Source organism: Ipomoea triloba, chromosome 8 (assembly GCF_003576645.1).
Source record: "Ipomoea triloba cultivar NCNSP0323 chromosome 8, ASM357664v1".
Classification (NCBI taxonomy): domain Eukaryota; kingdom Viridiplantae; phylum Streptophyta; class Magnoliopsida; order Solanales; family Convolvulaceae; genus Ipomoea; species Ipomoea triloba.
The window spans coordinates 6283188-6306613 of record NC_044923.1 but is presented as its reverse complement, the minus strand read 5'-3'; the positions used below and the strand labels follow the sequence as shown (position 1 = coordinate 6306613).

General features: G+C 36.9%; 2 protein-coding genes across 4 annotated transcripts; both read right to left on the bottom strand.

Moving 5' to 3' along the window:
* Positions 1-8898: 8898 nt before the first annotated feature.
* On the bottom strand, positions 8899-13809 carry LOC116026740 (protein ACCELERATED CELL DEATH 6-like). Of its 2 annotated transcripts, none has more exons than XM_031268113.1 (6): positions 13576-13809; positions 12837-13310; positions 11145-11312; positions 10610-11013; positions 10098-10184; positions 8899-9814 (listed from the first exon to the last, which is right to left on the bottom strand). In XM_031268113.1, exons 1-6 carry the CDS (start codon positions 13679-13681, stop codon positions 9194-9196), a joined length of 1860 nt encoding a protein of 619 aa, XP_031123973.1. In that variant the 5' UTR covers positions 13682-13809; the 3' UTR covers positions 8899-9193. The 2 variants fall into 2 exon arrangements, with proteins under 2 accessions (XP_031123973.1, XP_031123974.1); XM_031268114.1 differs by having other exon boundaries at positions 12837-13398; positions 13576-13701.
* Positions 13810-15057: 1248 nt separating this feature from the next.
* LOC116027964 (ankyrin repeat-containing protein NPR4-like) lies at positions 15058-22511 on the bottom strand. Of its 2 annotated transcripts, none has more exons than XM_031269766.1 (7): positions 22430-22511; positions 22221-22331; positions 21459-21929; positions 20888-21058; positions 19546-19967; positions 19341-19451; positions 15058-15736 (listed from the first exon to the last, which is right to left on the bottom strand). In XM_031269766.1, the coding sequence occupies exons 2-7, from the start codon at positions 22300-22302 to the stop codon at positions 15167-15169; spliced, it is 1827 nt and encodes a 608-aa protein (XP_031125626.1). In that variant the 5' UTR covers positions 22303-22331; positions 22430-22511; the 3' UTR covers positions 15058-15166. The 2 variants fall into 2 exon arrangements, with proteins under 2 accessions (XP_031125626.1, XP_031125627.1); XM_031269767.1 differs by having other exon boundaries at positions 20960-21058.
* Between the last annotated feature and the right edge of the window lie 915 nt (positions 22512-23426).

The window sequence follows — 23426 nt, the reverse complement described above, 5'->3', positions numbered from 1 at the left end:
AAAAAAAAAAAGGGGGGGGGGGGGGGGGGGGGGGGGAGATATAGACAAATAAGCACTTATGAATATATATATGGAATTTTAATGATGTATGGTAAGAACAAAAATAACAGTACAATAATACCTGTAAAGTAATATACAATTGTATCATTATAGAAATAATAACAAAAAATATTAATAGCATAATGACCTAAATTATTCTCAACTAATGCAAAAGCATAATTAAGATATTTAGTCTTGTTCTATATAATCAAAGGAAGATTAATCAAATGGGAAAAAAAAACAAATTAACCTAGATTTGTTTTTAAATGCAAGAAAATGCATGATTTTCAAGGTTCCTTATTTGTAATCTTTGATGCTCAACTCTGAATGCTACGTATATAATCTTGCTAATTAATTGACCAAAGTTCATGCTAAATTTTATATTGTAGTTTTTAAATATACTCTTAACAAATTATTAGTATATATGTTCAACAATTATGCCAACTCTGATTAGGTTCGAACATTCTGCTATTCTATGGACCTGGGTCTAAAATACACAATTTACATACTGAATGTTCACAATTCAAATTGTGAACATTCAGTATGTAAATGAGCACGGGTTCACCTTGCAAGGTGGATCCTGGTTCATGGTATAACTATTGGGGTTCGAACCTAAGACCTTGCTTATGAAAATCAATTAGTATGTTAAGAATATAAATAGTTGACAGAATATTCCGTTACTAAAGTTTACACTAACGTAATGTAGAGTATTTAAGAAAAGTAAATTATTTAATAGATGGTAAAGTAGAAAAAAATACTAAAATCAAAATAATATGAACCATCATTCTTATTAGATTAGTAGATATATGCACCCATTTTTAGAATGCAGTATCTGTTCATAGCTACTTTCTCAACCTATTGAAGTACAAGAGACCTATTGAAGTACAAGAGTCAGTATTGTCTCTCCACTGAGGCTCGAACCCACCACCTCCCCTATAAAGGGAAGGGTTTGATGCCACTGGACTACAAGGTCCTTGGCGTAAATACGATTTTTTATGCTCGCTCTTTGAAATTTTCTTGTGTTCGTTTGGCTCTCTATGTTATTTTGTTGATTCATTTATTATTGTGAACTTTGAAGTAAAATGAACCTATTTCTCTATAGAGAAATGAAATGATTTGTTTTTTACTTGATTACTTTCCGACCACCTTTGGTGGTAAAAAATTATCCCCATATATACAAATTAGGTAATTTCAGGCCACCAGTGGTAAGAAATTACGCAACACTCAATTTTTTGACCACTTTATAATAGTGGGCGCTATTTCCGACCACTACATGCGGTGGACAAAAATAGCGACGGAGGTGTATGAGGATACCCCAAGTGGTTAGAAATGTGGTTGGAACTGGAGTTTCTGACCGGAAATTGTGCAGTGATTTCCGACCACTTTGCAATGATCGAAAAATTGAATATTTCCAACCATGATACAATTATAATAGGATCACACTTCTGTGAGACCGTCTGACATATTAAGACCCATGAAACGGATCGGATCAATATAATTTGGGTCATAAAAATCAACTAAAGACCAACTCATAACAGTAACTATGACTCAAATTATATTGATCTGACCCGTCTCACGGATTAAGACCCGTGAGACAATCTCACACAAATTTTTGCCTATTATTATTATTATTATTATTATAACAAATACGGAATAATATTTTCATTTTTCAGAAAAATAAAAATATTTTTCTGAATATGTGTCATTTTATATAAAACAAAAAATATTTTCCAAAAGACAATTTCAAGTTTCTAAAAACGTAACTTTAAAGACTCTTTAAAATTCTTAATTAAATATCATTTGACTTTTAAATATTCTTTAAAAATTTTAATCAAATATCATATTAGTTTTAACAACCTCGCAAGAGTTTGATTTGAATACCCATATTCCATTCAAATATCTTATTTCACGTGCATTTCAATTCGAAGCTTTCATTTATTGCTTTAATTTTAATATTTTTGGGGGTTTGTTGTGAGAAAGTCAACATCAATTAATTAATTAATTTACTTCTATTTTTTTAAATATAGCTTCTCAGTTGATCGTTTAAACAAGACGAATATAAAAATTATATAAATAAATGTATAAAAAAAATTATGTATCACATGCATGCATGCCTGTCGATCTTCACCAAACAGTTGGTTAATGATTTGAAAGGCAAAACTAAATGAACGCGCAGGGAACATATTGGAAGTTGGAACTGTTGGACATTTTCTTGTTGCATTAACGTCAACATAACACTGGAACGGGAAGCCAACCTACTGCAAGGCTTATGGAAGAGGATTTTGGAAATATGAGAAACGAATATCTGTGTCGTGTTTAACAAAACACTACCTTAAAAGCTTAAAATTTCCGGTGACGGGCCGGCAAGCTTTCGACCGGCAACACAGATTTTATGGTGTGCCCAGACTGAGAAAGGCATAGCAATGAAGAAAAAGAAAAGATATTAAGAAGTTGTCTGTCTGTTTCTTGTCCTCTGCTAAACTTTGAAGAAGCTATATATATAGCATGGAGCCTCAACAACTTTCCTTGTGCAGACCACACAATTAGCATAATTATAGGGAGAGTGGATCGCGCATGTCTCCACGTTTCAAAGACTGATGCGGACAAGAAGAATGATTCAATCACACGTGATCCAAAAAATTAGGAGAAAGCCTTTCTTTCTTGAATGGTTTTTCCCAACTGGAACAATTAACAATACATGTTGGAACAATTAACAATACCACATTATCATATATTTTATAACTGAAATAAATTCAAGGAAACACTGAAACGAGGATGTCAATTGAGACCAACATGCAGCGAACATATTGGAACAATTAACAATAATACCACGCACACATCATTATCAACACACAATACTAAAGAGTTAATATCCAATATAGTCTTCGACTAGAGTGATTTTCCTCAATTTAGTCCTAAATGACTTTTTGTGCTCAATTTAGTCATCGACTTTGATGATTTTACACAATTTAGTCATTTGTTAAAACTTCTGTTAGTTGACTGTTAAAAATATGATCCTAATGTTAATTTCCCATCCTTCATCTCATTTGGGATGATTCCTTCTTCTTACCCTTATTAAGATCCACGCAGAAATGCAAATCTTCGTACCCAAATATATATTTATTTATTTAGGGTTAAAGTTGATTTAAGGATTAAGATCTCCATTTTTGCGTAGAGTACCTTAATAAGGGGAAGAAGAAGGAATCCTCCCAAATGAAATAAGGATGATAAATTACCATTATAAAGAGTTGATGTCTGACCGAATAGGGCCAAACATGTCCCAAAGTATATATATTAATGTAATACCCAAAAATTATTTTTACCTAAACTTCTAATTAATTAAATTACCAAGTTTCAAATAAATTCACGAAAATGATTTCACATTTGTAAATATATTTTATCAAATGGGTGTTAAAAATTTGATATTTTAAATCCATATTTCGGATTATCCAGTGCAAAAGGGATGATGTAATCTCATTTAATTTTAAAAGCCTTATAAAAAGAGTAAATTTACTCACCAAGAATTTCATTCCAAGAGTCTATCTAAGAGGAACATGTGAACCTGATGGACATGATTTTAAACCAAAATTGATTTCAAATCGAATCTGTGACATTTTTATATCATCCCTATCATATATTACTTCATTTCCATATCATTTATAACCTAAGTTCAACATTTAGAATTCAAATTAGCAAAATGACTCAAGTGCTCTCCATTAGCCGTGAACTCCATTGCCTAGGGTTTTGAGCCTATAAATAGGACAATATTCACTTTTTGGCCGCTCCAATCCCTTCATTGCCTCTGCAGAAGAAAAACCAAGAACTCCCAAGGCATTAGTAAAGTTTCTTGATCATTTCTCCATCTTCTTCCATTCTTTTTCCTTAAGCATTTTATCTCATTCTTCTATCAAGCTTCTTCCATGAATGCTCATTATTCCATGTGTTTGTGTATTGTCTGTGGATGAACCATTAAAATGGTTAGGAGAAGAAGCTAGAGGTCAAGAGTAAGGAAGGAGGAGGGATTCAAGCTAGTGATCTAGAGAGCTTGAGGTATAACCCATGGACATCTAAAACCTATTATTTTGATGAATATGTCTGTGAAATGTGAATATGTGTGGGGGTGCTCTAGTGATGAGCTTAGCTTATGATATATGATGTATTTGGTGGAGATATTATTGATGTATTGTTGATGTTTCTATGAAATAATGTTATGTTGATGTGTTGAGATCATGCCAAGGTCTGGAAATGGAGGTTCTGAGGTTGCAGGTGGAAGAAAATGATAAGAGTTAGGACTCTGTTCCCCTCTCAGTCAAACCCGCAGGCCATAAGGGCCTGCGGGTATAGCCCGCGTGAGAGGGCAGGGCCACCCGCAGGCCTTAGAGGCTCGCGGGTGTGGCCTTGCGAGGTGTGCAGGTTGCGGATGGTAGGGCTGGGAGCCCTGCTACTCCAAGACCCTAGCCCCGCGAGGTCTTGGTGGCGGGCTTCGACGCCCTGCTGCCAATCTTGCGGGGGATGAGGGGCTCATTGGCTTTGGGGCGTACCCCGGCCCCTTGCCTATTGGGTCCGGTCACCTCACGTTTGTGAGTCCGGTTGAACCGTGGAGGTCCGGGTGCTTGACCTATTAGTTGCCTTTGTTGAGATAAATTGTTGATTAAATATGATATTCCTATTTCGTATGTTATTATGTGATCAAGTATGATATTTCCTTGTGGAATGATATTATGAGATTAAGTATGATATTACCATTTACCATGTGATATTATTCTATGATTAAGCTATGTGTTCAAGTATGATATTTCCATGAGAAATGATATCATATGTAAGGTATATGTAACTAAGCTTGATACTCTTATTTGAAATATGGCTATGAAGTGAATAATGTGAATGAGCATGATATTCCTATTTGGAATGCAATTATGAAGTGAATTATGTGATTAAAGTATGATGTTCCTAGTTGATAGGAAATTATGAGACAAGTTATGAGCTTAAGCATGAAATCACTATTTATAGAAGGAATGAGATTATGAAATGATTTATGATGCTTCTATTTGCAAATAGACCATGAGTTGAAGTATGGCCGGGTTTTTTTTTTAAGAAGGAAAGTGAATGCTATGTATTCCATCTTTGACATCAAAATGTCATGTTAGAAGTATGATGAGTAGAATCATCTATGTGATTATTGCTTATGCATTTATTTGCAACCTCATGCTTAAATCCATATTTACCCAACTAATTTAACCTACTTATATTTGCATAAAAGACTATGTTCTTATCATGAAAACTTATGAGAATGAATACATGTGTATTGTATATATATTTCCGCATTAAAATCCTTTTTTAATCTATATACCATCATCCTAACCCATGTTCTTCACTTCAAAATGCATATTTATTCATCTCCTTTGTTCCTTTGGATCCCGGGGTCATGTCATGATACTTCCTCTCGCTCTTTTTCACCTTCTTGACCTTTCTTGACTCCTAGAACATGCATGCCTTTGTGTCAAGATAACTTCAAAACACATCCAATTGAGCTTCAATTTACATGATGTTACAATCAATGCTCCGAAATCACCTAAATGACACAAAGGAATTAAATAAGCACATACTTAGCTTCCAATTATCATGAAATCATATGAGTTTGATATAAATTGTGCACTTAAAAGTACTAAGAATTTGCACTTATCAAAGGGCATCACTATTACCATACAACATAATTTCTTTAAAATGCTTATAAGACTTCGAGAGAGAGACAAACAATAATGAAACAACATGATCATCCAATATTTTCCAAGTCCAATTGAATTGAATTGAATTCATCCAAGTTAGACTGAATAGAAGTATCTTATGTCATACGAATTGTATACAACTGCTCCTTCAAGCTCAGCTTATTCGCCAAAGATTTGGTTATATAAAGCGATTCTAGCTTGGACGATAATTCCAACGTAGTCGTCTCACTTATCAGCTCACGTAGAACCTCTTTGGACAAGCATGGTTGAATGTACCTTGTCATCCAAATCTTTTCACTGCTCATTTATCATTGCATCTGGCTTCTTCTTCTTTTTTTTCTTGGCTAGTGCTTTTTTCAAAACGTTTTGAGTTAGAGCGGCCAGTCCCGCCACCATATGAACCTTCCAGATAGAAAAACTAAGTTATGTTTTTCGTCAAAATTCACAATATCAAACTTGGTGACAGTTACGGGATAGCCCGTCTCGGGTTGGTCGGAAAACGGGACGGGACGGGCCGGCCCGTTTTCCCACGGGTTGGGATTTGACCAACCCAACCCGTGTAGACCGGGCTGACGGGCTAAACGGGCCAACCCAACCCGTGTATATTTATATATATACAAATTATACACACACTACACATACATGCACACATATATATAAATATAATTACATTTTAATTTTATAAATAAACTTTATATTAATATTTATATAAAGATACAATTAATTGTATTAATTAATACTAGTAATAAATTTAATATTAATAAATTTTATATTAATATTTATATAAAGATACAATTAATTGCATTCATTAATACTAATAATAAATAAATTTAATATAAATAAATTAATAAATTATATATTAATATTAATATAAAGATACAATTAAATATATTAATTAATTAATACTTGTAATAAATATAATATAAAAAAATTATATCTAATGCTTGAATGATCTAAATAAATATATCTGTATATAAAGATGTTCAACAAAGGTCCTTTGCGTAGTCGGTTTCAATAGTGGTACCTTATGTGAAAGGTCAAGGGTTCAGATCTTGTTAGCAACAATGTTTTAAAATATTAATACATTTACACAATATATTTGCGGGTGGGGGGAGTGTTGGGGTGGGGGTGGGAATACGGGCTATACGGGTTGGCCCGTATAGTCAAGGGTTTAGATCTTGTTAGCAACAATGTTTTAAAATATTAATTTTGTTTTAAAATATTAATACATTTACACAATATATTTGCGGGTGGGGGGAGTGTTGGGGTGCGGGTGGGGGTGGGAATACGGGCTATACGGGTTGGCCCATATAACCCGTATTCCCACACGGGTTATACGGGTCGGGCCGAATACGGGACGGGCTGGGATTTCTTTGACCCAACCCGTCCAAAAGCACGGGGCCCGTTTTGACAGCTCTAGTGACAGTTGACATCTTCGGAAATAATTCTCAATTAAACTCTGATACCACTTGTCAAGAATATAGTAGAATAATGTGGAAGCAAATAATAAAAATTGAGAATAATAGATAAGTTTAAATATAAATAAGAGAAAATATAAAATGACAAAAAATAATTTTATAGAGATCCATGCTCCGGTGCGACGTTGTTTTCCCGTGTGGACATGTTAGAACCGTAGGATGAGTTGAGATCAAATGGATGAAATCAATGAAGAGGAAAAAATATGCGATGGCAATTTTTTAAATTTCCTACAACATGTATATTTCGGCAGTTCATTACGTGTTAATGTGTGATGCACTTATGAGTGCTCTGTGGTGTACTTTTGAGTGATACATAGTTGTTGCGATCACAGGAATCAACAATAGATTATTTTATAATTAGTTATTATTTAATTAGAATAATTAAATTAATTAGGATAACTAGTTTAGAATTATTTTAGATTTAGTTTGTTAGGCTTATTTTATTATTTATATTTATCTTAGTTTGTTAAGATTGATTTTGTATTTATCTATTTGTAGTTTGTTGGGATTTTAGTTATCTTGGATTATAGTCCTGCATTACTAAAACTCTACAACTATAAATAGGGAGACAAGTTATGAATAAAACAGATTTGAGATTAATTTTTGAGTTAGAAAACTGAATGTTTTCTAGAACTCGGAATGAGTTCGGCCATGAGTTGATCATGGAAAACCTGACTTATCAAGAAAATTACCAGCCTTGTGGCTCATCCTCGGTTTTTATCGTCCTTGACGGACGTGGCAAACCGCTATACATCAAAATCCAAAAAAACCCTTTACCCAACCTAAATTTAACCTACAAATTGCACACACCAAGCCAAATAAATCATTCTAAAAAATCCTTTTTAAAATTAGAGTGTGACGAGAAGATTGGGCCGACCAGGTTCGCATCAATAGTGCACTTAATATTGCACAACTCAATGGGTCTATAAAACTCATTGCATTTTTTCTTTTTGGTGATGCACCATAGATCACTCATAAGTGCACACCATCTAAAAGTGTACTACACCAGCACTTGGTGCACCACCGAAATATACAAAATGTAATTCTGTGGTTCGCTAAGTGCTGGTATGTGGTGCACTTATGAATGCTCTGCTGTGAACTTATGAGTAATTTGTGGTGCACATAGTATTGCATCACTCAACAGGTCCATTGAACCCACTACGTTTTTTTTTTCCTTTTTGGTAGTGCACCACAATTAACTCATTAGTGCACCACACATCAGCACTTAGTGAACCATTGAAATATACATGAATGCACAAAATTACAAAAATTTCCACAACGATTTTTCTCTTTTTCATTGATTTACAGTCACTTGGTGGTGCACTATAGAGTATCAGGTAATACCCCACATAGCACTCATCATAGCACCACTCAACAGCACTTAGTGCACCACCGAAACATACATTGTCGACAAAATTACAAAATTGCACATGCTTTTTTTCTCATTTGTATTGATCTCAATCCATCTGATCTGATTTCATCCTAGTGTTCTGACATTCCGCACGACCGCACGGGAGACCGGCACCGCCGCATTTGAGAAGACACACACACACACACACACACACACATATATATATATATATATATATATATATATATATATATATATATATATATATATATCAACGTGAGAAGGGGAAAAGAGAATGAGCAGATGATGAATTGATTAATATTGAATGATGATGCAATTACTGCAACCAAAGTTCTGACCTATTTGGAGACAACGTGCGGATGATGGATGATGGAGGAATGCAGGAAGGATGATGGTTAAATGGTTGGCTGGCTACGTGGAGATGATGGGTGTTGATCCACAGTTAACAATAATATATATACACATACTTTAATTTTGGTAGTAATTTGCTTATACAATTTACATTTAGTATGATTTTAAAATCTATAAAATATAATGCATGTAGACAGAAACATATGTGTGGGCGTGTCGCGTGTGGCTCATGTGCCCTGAGCTTTAATCCCCAGCTTCAAATTGCGGTAACGCAGATACACGTTACGCCATAAGGACGAAATTGAGTCAAACCACAACTCAGAATTGAGGGACAAAAACAGCACCACGGGCACACCCGCAAACACAGCAATCAGAATCGACTGCCATGCCTTGTTATACACCGCAAAGAAGGCGGCGGTAAAAGCAACCAGCATCCCACCTACTGAAACACACAGTGCCCCCAGTCCAAACAACAATCTAGACAATGCCACGTGGAAATTATCCTCCGTGTAACGCAAAATTAGGATGGATAAGAACATGACAATCGACACCATTGAGTAGATCATCCCCACCGCATCCGATATTGTGAAAACCGTAAAACTTGTTTGTTTTATGAAATTTGGGATGCCTGTGGCGTCACTGTTACCGCCTGGTACGGTGAAGGCGGCGGCAAACGCCACTGTGGCGATTAAGGTCGCCACCAGCATGCATGAACTTGCTGTGTCTCTAATGGAGTTCTCACCCTCTATCCTTAGTGAAATGTGCTCTTCTGCAAATAATTGCTTTGGGGTCTTATCATTCTTATTTATCCTGTCGCGGAATGAATTTGGCACCATCTTCTCCATCTCCTGCAAAAGGATAATTACAAAAAAGTACGGAGTAATATATTTAATCTCCGCTCCCAGTTATAAGTATATATACACTCTTTTTTATAATGTAGTGTCAGTTCATAGCTACTTTCTCAACCTATTGAAATACAAAGAGTTAACTGTTGTCTCCACTAAAATTCGAACCCACTCTTATCCATGTGGAGTGTAAACCAGGTGTCACTAGACCACAAGATTTTTGGCAAGTATATATAGACTTAATCCCTTAGCTTGAATATTGTAGTTTAAAGGATCCATTTCTTACCTTAAACCATGAAATCTCTCTTTCATATTGAAGGGCTGCTGTGGATAACCGGGGAAGTGATTGTGGCATAACCTTCTTCTTCTCCTTCTATATAAGTAGTTGCAATTTGTTAGAATTTAGAAAATATATGACCCTATTTGGTAAAATAGTTAGCTGTCAATTTTGGTTTATTAGACCACTATTAGTTATTTGATTTAGTTAAAAAAATTAATATAAGTGTTTGATTAATAAGTTTTTTGTAACTTGAAATTGTTAAAATTAAAAAAAATATGCTCAAAACAATTTTTTCAATTAGCTTTTTGAGAAAAAAGAAATTATATCAAACAACTATTAGCTAACAGTTAATTTACCAAACACATTTTTAAAATCAGTTAATCTTATCAACTAGTTATACCTTCCAACCCAATCAGTTCACAACTATCAATTAACAGCCATTTACCAAACAGGGTCATGATTTCTTTCGAGAGTAGAAGTGAAATATTTTAATTTGTCTTTCAATTCTATTCACTCACCTGAGATAATGAGCCATCCTGATCTTTGAGAAATGTTGTTGCAGTCATCGCGGCTAAATGCAAAATGTTGTTGCGGTCATTGTCTTCGAGGAGAGTGATGAAATCTTTATAACCTTGTTTAGTGCGTATATAATGGACGACTTTCTCTTGTCGATGCAATACAGCGACATGGAGAATGCTCTGCCCCTTTTCATTCAGCTCCCACAAGAGATCAGGATTCCTCTGAAGAATCATGTCCAGAAACTTAGCATTTCCTTCTTTTGCAGCATAGTGAAGTATCTCTTGACTCCTGATTGTATTCTTAAACGTACAAGCTGGTAAACTACGATATTCAACCCAGATCGTTTCAAGTAACTCGTAAGCTTTCTTCCTTGCTGAAGATTTTTCCTGAATAGCTTTGTACACTGTATTTAAAACTACTATTCAGTTTAAATGAATTTAGTTGGACTTTGCTATAACTTTAAGTTTGAAATTATACCTATTACAGATGATTTTGAAAAAAAAAAAAAAAAAGAAGAAAGAAATTAAATCATACCTGTTTTGGTAAAGGCATGTGCCCCAATAAATTTTCCCCAATTCCATTCTTCCTTTTCGTCGGTGAGTGCTTGGAGCTTTCGAACTAACAAATTTAACAAGCATTGATTCCCTTCGAATTCGGCGAAAGCTAAACTTCTTTCCTTCTTTAAGATATCTAATGCCACATCTAACAATTCAAAAAGTAGCTACATTAGATTGGCCTCCTACTGGCATGATCAAATGTAATATTGATGGTTCTATTCAAGGTGATGTTAAGGGGTTCGGTGCCGTAATTAGAGACCATCGGGGACGTTTTGGAGCAGCTTGTTCGGGCAGATTGCAGTGTGTCAACGATCCTTACTTGGTGGAGACAATGGCGGTCAAGGAAGCTCTCACTTGGATCAAGGGCCGTAACTTGAATAACGTAATTATTGAGAGTGATTGTTTAAATTTCTGTATTAGTTTCAATTCGGTCGGTAGGGACTTTTCATATGTTGGTCTTCTTATTAAGCAATGTCATCTTATGGCTAGTGACATCGGGAACGTGTTAGTTCGTCATGTCAAGAGAGGTCAGCGAATCACGTAACTCATGTGTTTGCACGGGCGACTGGTTCATCTCCTGTCCTTAGGGAATGGGATATTCTCCCGCCTGATTGTATTTCCGTTTATCTTGATGATTTATTTGGTTTGTTGGATATCAAAAAAATAAAAAATAGTGAGTAAATACCATTTTTGGTCTCACGAGTATTAGTAAAATGACAAATTTGATCCACATGTTTCATTAATACCAATTTTTCATCCACGATTATTGTTTTTAATCAGGACGGTCACCCTCAGATGCTCAGACTAAAACATCCCTGACTCTATAATTTGTAAGGATTTTTTCGTCCATTCATATATAATATGTCGATTCCATTAATGTATGAGTTCAAAATATACCAAGGCCTTTGTACGTACTCCATTATAATCACCACTTTTGAGCGATGGCCCAGCTTTGTAGGCCCCACGTCAATCAGTAGGCTAATAATCAAGATGACGAGCCAAATCAGGGTCTCCTCAACCATCCGCGCAGACACCTACGCTTGTGAGTTGTGTGGAGTCTCTTGCACGGGCGAAGGCGAACCATCCTCCGCGGGACCCTTGCCTAGACGTGACAGTGATAATGGAATACAAAGGCATTGTCGCATTGACATATTTTGGATGAGAGTTCATATATTAATGGAATTGTCATATTCTACATGAATGGACGAAAATATCCTTAGAAATTACACAACCCGGCATATTTTAGTGGAAGGCCAGGAGTGACTAGCATGATCAATTTTAACACGAAAATAATAGTCGTGGATGAAAATTGGTAGTAATTAAATATGTAGAACAAAACTGTCATTTTGCTAATACTCGTCGGACCAAAATTGCTATTTGCTCTTAGATGGTTTTGTTTGATAAATTTATGATTATAGATTAAGAAAAATCATATCACATTTTGGCCTATTATTTATTGAGTTCTACTACATGTATGTACTTTCAAATTCTACTACGTCACTTTTAGTCCATAATATGACAAATAAGGATTGGATATTTTTATCACCCTATGTTGTAAATTTAATTTCATCTTTTAATTCAAGAATAATTGAGAAACAAAGTGTAATTATTTTTTCTATTAATTGTCAGTATATGATGATTGATGAGATTAGTAGAGTTAGCTGCATACCGTACATATCGTTGAGAATAATGGTCTTGAGAAAGTCTTCGATTTCCCAGTATGGCAACACCGCGAAAGGTGAGTAAGTTTTGTAGAGGTGAGAAACCATTTCCTTATGTCCTAACAAAGCCGCATACTGGATTGGGCTGATCTCATCATATGTCCGGATTGTTAGCAGCTCCGAATTCTTCTTTATCATCACCTTCGCATTCTCCACAACCCCCGATGTCACGGCGTGATATAGTGCAGTGCATCCTCTGTCGTCTTTCAGCAACAAGTCGCTTGCGCCTAGCATCTCCACCAGCTTCTTTACGAATAATGTGTGCTTTTCCGCAGCGGCGATGTGGAGAACTGTTTCCCCTCCGGTTGTGATCCTCTGACGAACATAATCTGGATTGCCGCCGAGAATCTCTTTCGCGGTTTTCCAGTCGCCGGTTTTGGCGGCCTGATATAGGCGTCGGTGATCCTGCAGCGTTTTGCCTTCTGAAAATCCATCCATGTTAGCCTCCTTCCATTTCCATTAGTAAATGAAAATCTATTACTCTGCCTGTTATTTTATCAAACACCTTTCCTGCATTCAATTTCATCTACTTTCAACTAACACTTCAATTCTATCAACAGCCGGCCGATCGAGTCCAAGATCGAATTTAAATCTTGGCTAGGTAGGTTTGGCTTTGATCTTCTTCTTCTACAGCCTTTAATTTTAAACTGTGTGTCAAAATAAATCAGTGGAGTTTGGAGTAATTACCGTTCAGAGGAGGAGGACTTTCAGCATCAGTGTGCTCAGAGGACGGAGGATGATGAAATGGCGGTTCAGCCAAGTGAAAACCGCAGAGTGTTGATATCTTCTTCATCTTCAATTCCTTAATTAAACAACTCACACAGCCAGCTAGCTATCATCAATTACGCATGTATATATATAGCCGGGTAATGGTAGAACTTAGAACAATCTTCACAGTCTCCTCCCTGAAACGAAATAATTTTGGGCAAAACCTTTTTTTTTTTATATGTATGTACACATAGTGTCATGACCACATATTCACAAAATATCTCCTTTAATTGCAAAATGTGTATTATGGATTTTAATCAAAATAAAATCACATTTACACAAAGAACTCATTTATTTCTTAAATGGCATGGTGAGAAACAGAAATTGGTACTAAACTTAATCAGAACTGTTATTTTGCTAATACTCATGGGACCAGAAATTAGATATTTTGGTTTACAGAAGGGTACTGAATCTTATCCATACGTTTTAATCATGTGATGTAATTTATGTAAATGAGTTGAAGAAATTAGAACTTATGGAATTAATGCATTGTCATTAATGTCATTGAAATGTCACCTTCTCCTTTTTTCTTTCATCATATTTCTCACCATGCATTTGTTTCGAATCAGAATAGTACAAGATTTTTTTTTCTTTTTTGGAAAAAATAATTTTTTTCTTTAGATAATGTACAGAATCATATCTTTTTTCAAAAAATGTTAATTTCCACTCTATTTTACTTATTCGATGTAGTATTTATTATTTAAAAATAAAAAATTATAATTTATGTACCTCACAAATATGTCAATTATCAATACGATATCCACTGTCGACATACATATTGCCTCACACAAATATTATTGCAAAAAATATGCTTTCAGCATTCTTATAAACAATTTACTTATTAAATATATTTTCATTCTTTATAATATTTTTTGGAAAAAAAAGTCAAAAAACAAAATAAAAAAGTACAATTGGATAGCTTAACCTCAAAAAACAATGCAATGCAACTCTGCTCTACAGAGCTAAGTAGCTAACTCGCAACAAGGGATTTGACTGCACAATGCCTCCTCCATCTAGTGATGGTGGATTTTGGCAGAGAGTGCTTTCACTTTCAAGTTGGTGAACGTAAATAGTCAACATCCACGTAATAATATAATCTTTTTCATACATTGCATATATAAGGTAAAACACTAGTATAAATTAAAGCCCAAGATCATAGGAGCTTATAAATTTATTATTTAAATAAAACCTAAATCTTTTTTTTTAAACCCCCTCAAATTCAATCCTATGTGCTATGTCCTAAAAATCTACTGCCGTTATATCGTGGATCATGAACCATAGTTGATACTGTAGTTGTGTTGAAAGGGAACTGCGCGAAACAGATGCCGTTTTATCCACTACAGTTGTGTTGAACTGATACTGCAGTGTGTTGAACTGATGAAACGACTTCTGTTCCGCGCAGCAGTTCCCTTTCAACACAACAGTAGTATCAGTTCAACACAACTGCAGTATCAGCCAAATCTATTCAATAATTATCCTGGAAAGCAATCGATTTGTAATGAAAGTGAAACTAGTTAAGCAACACCGACGCAATAGTGTCAAACCAAAGCTTTGAATTGAGCAGCAAAAACAACGCAACCGGCACACCCGCAAACGCAGCGATCACAATTGTCTGCCACGCCTTCCCATACACCACAAAGAATCCCGCGGTGAAAGCAACGAGCATCCCACCTATAGAAACACACAGTGCCGCCAGTCCAAACAACAATCTCCGCAGCGCCACACGAAAGTTATCTTCCGTGTAACGCAAAATTAGGATGGACAAGAACGTGACGATTGAGAGCATTGAGCTGATCATCGCCACCACATCGGATATTGTGAAAATGGTAAACGTTGTTTGCGCTATGAATATGGGAGTTCCTGTGCGTTCTTCGTTGCCGCCCGGTAAGGTGAAGGCGGCGGCGAATGCAACGGTGGCGATTAGCGTTGCCACGAGCATGCATGAGTTTGCGGTGTCTCTGATGGATTTTTCGCCCTCTATCTTTAACGCCATGTGCTCTTTTGAAAACAATTGCTTTGCGGTTTTGTCATCGTTGTTTCTCATGTTGTGAAGTGATGATGGCACAATCTTCTCCACCTCCTGGCATCCACGGACAATAATAGTTATGAAATTTAAGATGCATTTATAGATTGAGGAAAATTGAAACAAAGCAAATTAAAGTTGCATGCATGGGCAGTTCAATTCAGTTGGTTCTTGTGTCCAAAAACACATGCATAATTGAGTCCACTGGGACCGGGCACCCATTGCACAGTTCTCGAAAAAGCATGGAGTTCCATGTGAGATCGGGTAGCCCGATGGTCGGTCTTGAGGGGTAGTAGATAACCTTAAAGCCTTTTTGTTTATCACGCTAGAATCTAGGGGGCTTGAGGTTATAAGGGTGGTCTAATGGGTTTGGTTTGTGCACATCGGTCCCACTAGTTGGCTCGACTAGTGGCCCGCTTTAAATGGTTGGTGAACCCTTTATTGGATTGCATGCTTGACTCGTATGACAATTGGAAGTAATCTAAATGCTTTATTTTTACCAAAGGATTTTTGTTCTTGGGATAGTCGTTATTGAGAATCGAAGGATTGTTTAAGAACACATTTTCATGATAGCTTAAGGAATGTATTGATTTCAAATGTATGCATCATTCTTGTGTCTTAGCTTGCTTGAATATCAAAGTTGTGGCATCTTTTTCACTTATGTGTGCTTGATTCAATGATAGCTTGCTTGAGGACAAGCAAGGTTTAAAGTGTGGAAAGTTTGATAAGTGCAAAAGATGCCATCTTTATAAGGTTGTTATCGGATCGTCTAGTGCACAATTCGTAGCTTTTGTGTTTGATTTGTCCCTTTATTGCGTTAGAATGCTTCATATTGCCATTGGACCCCGTTCCACACTTGGTTAATCATTTTGTAGGTAAAAAGATGGGCAAAAAGGCAGAAAATGGCTAGATTTCGAAGAAGGATTCACGAGTCGAAGTTGGAGTGCGAAATACACCATGGACGCCCAGTGGACGCCCCAGTGGACGCGCGTCCAACGCGCGTCCACCATGCGTCCACCCTTGCGTCCAACTTTTCGCTCTCTGATTCTCGCACAGCAGAACAGCAGTCTGCTGTGGACGCGCAGTGGACGCGCGCGTCCAGCACGCGTCCACCAAGCAGCTCTCTGAAGTTGAAGTCTGTGCAGCAGAAACGCAGTGGACGCGCAGTGGACGCGCGTCCAGCGTGCGTCCACCCGTGCGTCCAGCGCGGAAAATTGGCGGTTGGGCGAGATTTAAAAGGGGAATTGAGCCATTTTTCAGGGGATCCATCACATTTTCATTTTAGATCAGTTTAGAATATTTCTCTCTCTAGGATTAGCCTAGAGAGATCTCCCCCAATTCACTCCACATTCCCAATTCACTCCACATTGCAATTCTTAGTTTAGATTAGAATTAGAGAAGAATTCCATTGTTGCAAGATTGAGATCTACATTCAATTTCAAGTTCAAGGTTTAATTTCAAGCTAAGTCTTCCTTTTAATTTCTTGTCATTACTTTTGCTTTTGCTATTTCAATTTCAAGTATGATTAGATAGATCTTTGTGGATTTGGATTGAGCAATGTTGTATGGATATTCTTGAGCTTTGAATTGATTAATTAGGTTTTGCAATTGCTTTGACTATGAGTTTGATTGTGTGAATGGTGATCTTCGTTGACTCTTGTGTGGGAATGATCAACCTATATGAGAGATGTTTGGAGAAGGAGTCTCACTTACGAGAATAAGGTTACTCCTTAGCCTAGCCTAGCACATTTCCCTCTCACCTTTGAGAAAAGGGAGAAGTGGAAGATAAGAGGCACATAACGTGTTTGACAAAATGCCTCTCCTAGCCTAATGATCACAATGATGACATTACGGTCTAAGGAGTGAGTCCATTGACCACGAGAGTGGCGGTGGTGTTGGTGACCTTGTCTCATCTTCATTATCTAAGTGTTGCTAGCCTAATATCTTAGGAAATCAAGGATACCTATATGAGTTGCAAGATCCAAATCCTCCTTTCCAATTGATTGTTTCCTTTGTTTGTTCCTTATTTTCATGATGTTTCATGTGCATTTTCTGACTATGTTTGGGTTAGCTTTCAAACACTAAACACTCTTGTGCTTAATCCCCTTACCGCTTGAACTCCCTCCTTGCCATCCTTTGAGAACGATACTCGGAAATCTTTCCGTTTTAACACCTATTCCTTTCCATCTACCGCGAAAACTACACCCTCCTTAAATGATGGAGCTTTTGGCTCTTTAAGGCATCAGCATCTTCATCTTGTTGTTAATTTTAAAATGGAAGCAATGATTATCTTATATAGAGAAGCTCAAATGAGTTTCCCTTCTTGAGTTACCAATGTGGGATCAAAAACTCTCATTTGTGTTTTTTTTAAAATAATTATTTTATATATAATTTTGTTTTTGTATTATTATTATTATTATTATTATTATTCCTTTTTTCTTATTATTTTTATTAATATTATTATAAGTTTTATTTAATTATTACATAATAATAATATTAATATTAATATTAATAATAACATTATTATTATTATTATTATTATTATTATTACTACATAAGGGTATTTTTGTCTTTTAAAACATATTTCATTTCTATTCCTTAAACCAACCAAACACTGTAATATAATTCCTAAGTCTATTCCTTCCGCGAACCAAACAATAGAATACAATTTCTATTCTATTCCTTGCCTATTCCATTCCTATGGAATAGCATTCCTATTACCTCAAAATTCATTCCGTGAACCAAACGTGCTGTGACAGTGTAGTTGTTAAGTTACACCCAAAATGTGGTAAAGAGTGTACTAGACACCAATCATTATTGCATGGACCATGGTCACACAGCTGTGTGGACCATAAATAAAAAATACATTTTTTATATCCTAAAAGTACATTATTTTTATATATACATAAAGTACATTATTTTAGAGTACATTATTTAAGTACTGAAAATACATTATTTTATATATACTTTGAAATAATGTACCTTCAGTACAAAAATAATATACTTTTAATATAATAAAAATGTACCTATAAAAATGTACCTTATATTCATGGTACACAATTATGTGGACATGATCCACACAATAATTTGTCACTAGACACTTGTCCCTTTACCACTCCACTATCATGCCATGTGGAGCTTGAGGACGGAGGAATTTTGCTTTTTCTGGTCAGGCCCGTTCGGATAAGTCTAGGCGCTCTCTGGTGTCGGCCCGCTGTATTTTTTTCTTCTTTTTTTTTTTTTAAAAAAAAATTGTTTAAATTTTTTTAATTTTTTAGAGTTTGATTTTTAATTTTTTAATTTTTTAATTGTTTAAAAATTTAATTTTTTTAAATTTTTTTAAATTTGCTTAAAAAACATTTAGAGGTTGAACAATTTAGGGTTATTTATGTCGTTTTAACTTAAATTACCCATTTAAAAAAAAAAGAATAATAGCTAATCGGTTGACTAGGCGACCTAATCGGTGCCTAGGAGGCCTAGGCCGCCAGCATCTAGGCTGCGCTTAGACAGCCGAGCCATCTGCTAGCCGCCTAGACCACCAATTATGGTAATACGTTAAGCAGCCGGCCAGCGCCTAGCACCTAGGCACCAATCAGTGCCTAGGCTGATTTTGACAACACTGGATAAGCCTTAAACTTTTAATTGAAGGATTTTGATCTTACATTAAACCATGAGATCTCTCTTTCAAATTGAAGGGCTGCTGTGGATAATTGGAGAAGTGATTGTGGCATAATCTTCTCTTCCTCCCGCTCGTCCAACATAATAAGTAGTTGCTATATCCGGAGTAACAGGTGGAATTCAGAAAAATAATATATAATTCTTGGTTGATTTAGAAAACGAAAACGGTACATACACTTCCTACCATACCTTAAGCAATAACGAGTGATCGTGATCTTGAGAAGGGGTGCTGCTGTTTTGCAATCCCTGCAGTGTGGCTGCCAAATGCAAAACGTTGTTGCGGTCATCGTCTTCGAGGAGAACGATGAAATCTTTGTAACCTCGTACGTTGCAAATAAGATGGACGACTTTCTTCTGTCGATATAACACAGCGACATGGAGAATGGTCTGTCCTTTTTGATTGAGCTCCCACAAGAGGTCTGGGTTGTTGTGAAGAATCATGTCTAGAAACTCAACATTCCCCTCTCTTGCAGCATAGTGGAGTATCTCTTTACGCCTGATTAGCTCCAGGAACTCACCATCGGTTAAGGATGTACACTCTGACCAAATCTTTTCAAATAGCCTTCTGCCTTGCTCCTTGCCCAAACACTTTTGTTTCATCCAATTTGAGACTATATATATATGATAAAAACACAAGCTTTAATTTTTACAATCCATTATCCATATCATCATTTGTCATTACATATTTGGTCCTAAGAAATCTTGTAAAAATCGTCCTACCTGGCCGCCTAGGCACCTCTAAGCCGAGACAATTTCAGCTCTAGGTGTCTTTTAGTTGGCTGACCGACTAGCCGGCTGACTAGGCGCCGAATTGGGTGCCTAACTCGGCCGAGTTGATCGCCTAACTCAGCTGGCGCTAAGCACCCCTAGGTCAAGGCGACTTCAACCCTAGGCGTCTTTTAGTTGGCCGACCGACTAACCGGCGCTATGCACCCCTAAGCCGAGGCGATTTCATCCCTAGGTGTCTTTTAGTTGGTCGGCCGACTAGGCGCCGAATTGGGTGCCTAACTTGGCCGAGTTGATCGCCTAACTCAGTTGGCGCTAAGCACCCCTAGGCCGAGGCGATTTCAGCCCTAGGCGTCTTTTAGTTGGCCGACCGACTAACCGGCCGACTATACGCTGAATTGGGTGCCTAACTTGGCAGAGTTGATCGCCTAACTCAGCTGGCGCTAAGCACCCCTAAGCCGAGGTGATTTCAGCCCTAGGCGTCTTTTAGTTGGTCGACCGACTAGGCGTCGAGTTGGGCGCCTAACTCGATCGAGTTGATCGCCTAGCTCAACCAAGTCGGGTGACTAAGTCAACCGTGTAAGTGCCCAACTCAACCGAATGATTTTTAGTTTAGTGATTATAATAATCTAACAACTCTATACTCGGATTAGTTGACCACCTAGGTGGGCTGGTGCCTAGGCGCTATGCATCCCGGATACCCGACTAGTGCCTAGCACGTTCTGCAACATTGATCCTAAGCAATATACTCCCCTTTTATCAAACATGTAAAAAAAAAAGATTACTTGAACTATGCCGGCCTTACAAAACAGTGAGGGAAGCACATTAGAAGTTGCAAGAAGAAATGTTTCCATAATTCCTTCTCGGCGGCTCTCACCAATACGCTTTCGAGCTAAAACGTCCAACAATATTTGATTCCGATCTAACGTTGTTAAGGTCAAAGGTGTACACTGGGTTAACATTGTCGTTGCCACGTCTGCACACATGACCTCCCATTAATACAAATTTCAACATAATACTGCCTATCAAATTAAATGATGTGTGATAAAATGAACACTTATTATTTATATATAAGAAAAAGGGTCAATTAGGCACCTAAACTTTGAAAAAATGCAATTAAACCATTTAACATGTCAAATTGGATCAACAAAGCTCAATAACCGGTAAATGACCTGTTATTACAGGTCATTTAATTTTCGGCGACTATCAATCCGTCGCCCGTCACCATCTCTAGCGGAAGCGACCAAAAGGTTTGGAGGCGGAGAAGGTAGCCTTCTCTGGTTCAAAGGTTAGGTGTCTAATTGACTTTTGATGTAAAATTTAGGGGCCTATTTGATCCAATTCACTTATATATATTATGGTCAAAACAGGCGTACCGTACATATCGTTCTGAATAGTGGCTTCCAAGAGCCAAATGATCTCCCAGTCCCCCAACTCGGAGAAGTCCGTGATGTGACAGAGGAATGCAACCATGGATTTATGCCCCATCACAACCGCGTGATGGATTGGCGTTTCACCCTTCTCATCCCGGATATTCCATAATTTCCCGTTCTTCTCGCTCATCACCTTAGCGTTTTCAACCACTCCCGACATGGCTGCGTAACTAAAAGCCGTGCATCCCACATCGTTTTTCACTTCCAAGTCTTCTGGGTTCAAAACGTGGACCAGCCGCCGCACAAATCCTCTCCTTTTCGCCGCTGTGCCCAGGTGAAGGACTGTTTCTCCTTTTTTCGTAATCCTTTCGCGACTGTAATTCGGATTGGTTCTCAGAATACGTTCCGCGGTGTTCCAGTCTCCTTCTAGAGCCGCACGTTGGATCTGAACATCCAGTGTGCGTGTTCTGTGACCTGACAACAATAAATACTCAAACTCCCTTTAAGCCCTTTAGCTAAAGCATCCTCGGACTGGGGTAACCTCAGTCAAATTAGTAGACTTGAGATTACAAGTTAAGGTTTTGATTTTCTTAATTTGAATCCGATAGTTATGACAAATTGACAACCTAGACTGGTTGACCTCTTTTGCAGTCCTTTAAAATCACTAGCAAGCGCTTGATCAATACACACCCTCAATAGTGACTATAAATTTTCCTGGTCACTTAAAAAAAAAAAATTTAAGGTGTCAATTTACACCATACATACCAGCATGAAATAGTGGATTCTGAACATCAAAGTGAAAATTGCAACATGCTAATCTCCTCCTTGTATTACTTAAACTTGACATGGGAGAGCTTTGATCGATCTCTATCTACTCTGAAAATAAAATAAAGAAGGGGCTAAGCGATACATAAGTGAAGAGATCAATTGCAACTTAATACTGTAATTAACATATATATAATTGTAAGACATACCCTGTGAAAGTTCCTCTGCTGGTAATATGTAATAATTCTCAGATCAATGTTCTGCGTTCTGATCAAGTTTCCCTTGGAAAGAATAAAAACTTGAGACTTTGAACAGTGTCAAATATATATATATATATACATATATATATATATATATATATATATATATATATCGGAAACATGTCAAGATTAGGGAGCTTATATCTCTTATATAAGGAACAGAGCTGAGTGGAGTGACTAAAGTGTTGCAAAGTTCATGTAGTGGAGCAAGTAAATTTTGTACATGTAAATGTTTAGGATTGTTCTATCATCACAATTATATTAATAAAAAAGTAACTCCCTCATGTGAACATAATTAAACACATTAACCACATAAGTTTTAATTTTTTTTAGTTAATATAACTATTATCATTTTCTTGTTCTCGTTAATCTTAACACTTCCCTATCATTATTAAGTCAAGAAGTCATTAGCACAAACTAAAGAATTAAAGAAAAGAATATGACTAATTATTTGCTCATTATTTGAGTTCTTAGATTAAAAATAAGAATAGAGGTGCCAAGGACTAGGGGTGTGCAGAACCCGACCAAACCGACGAACCCGACCGACCCGACCACCGCAAATTCGCCATCCGAGGAGAACCGAACCCGAACATGCTAAACCGAACCGTTGGGCGAGGTGTGCGGTTCAAATGATTTCGGTTTGGGTGGCAGTAATGCCACCCGAACCCGTCCGAAAAACCGATGTAACATTAGGGTTAGCATTCAGCACATATATACGACGTCGTATGAGCATAGTATATATATTGCGAAGATTCCCGATCTGCTCATTTGCGCAGTCGCACCTCTTTACTCTTGACCTAGAGAATTCTCTCGTTCTCTCGACCTCTCTCAATCTCTCTTCTCTGAGTTCTCTCAACCTCTCTCTTTGTTCTCTCTTCTCTGAGTTCTTAGATTACTGTCTCCTCTCTCGTAGTCTCGTACTCTCGTTGTCTCTTCTACAGTTCTA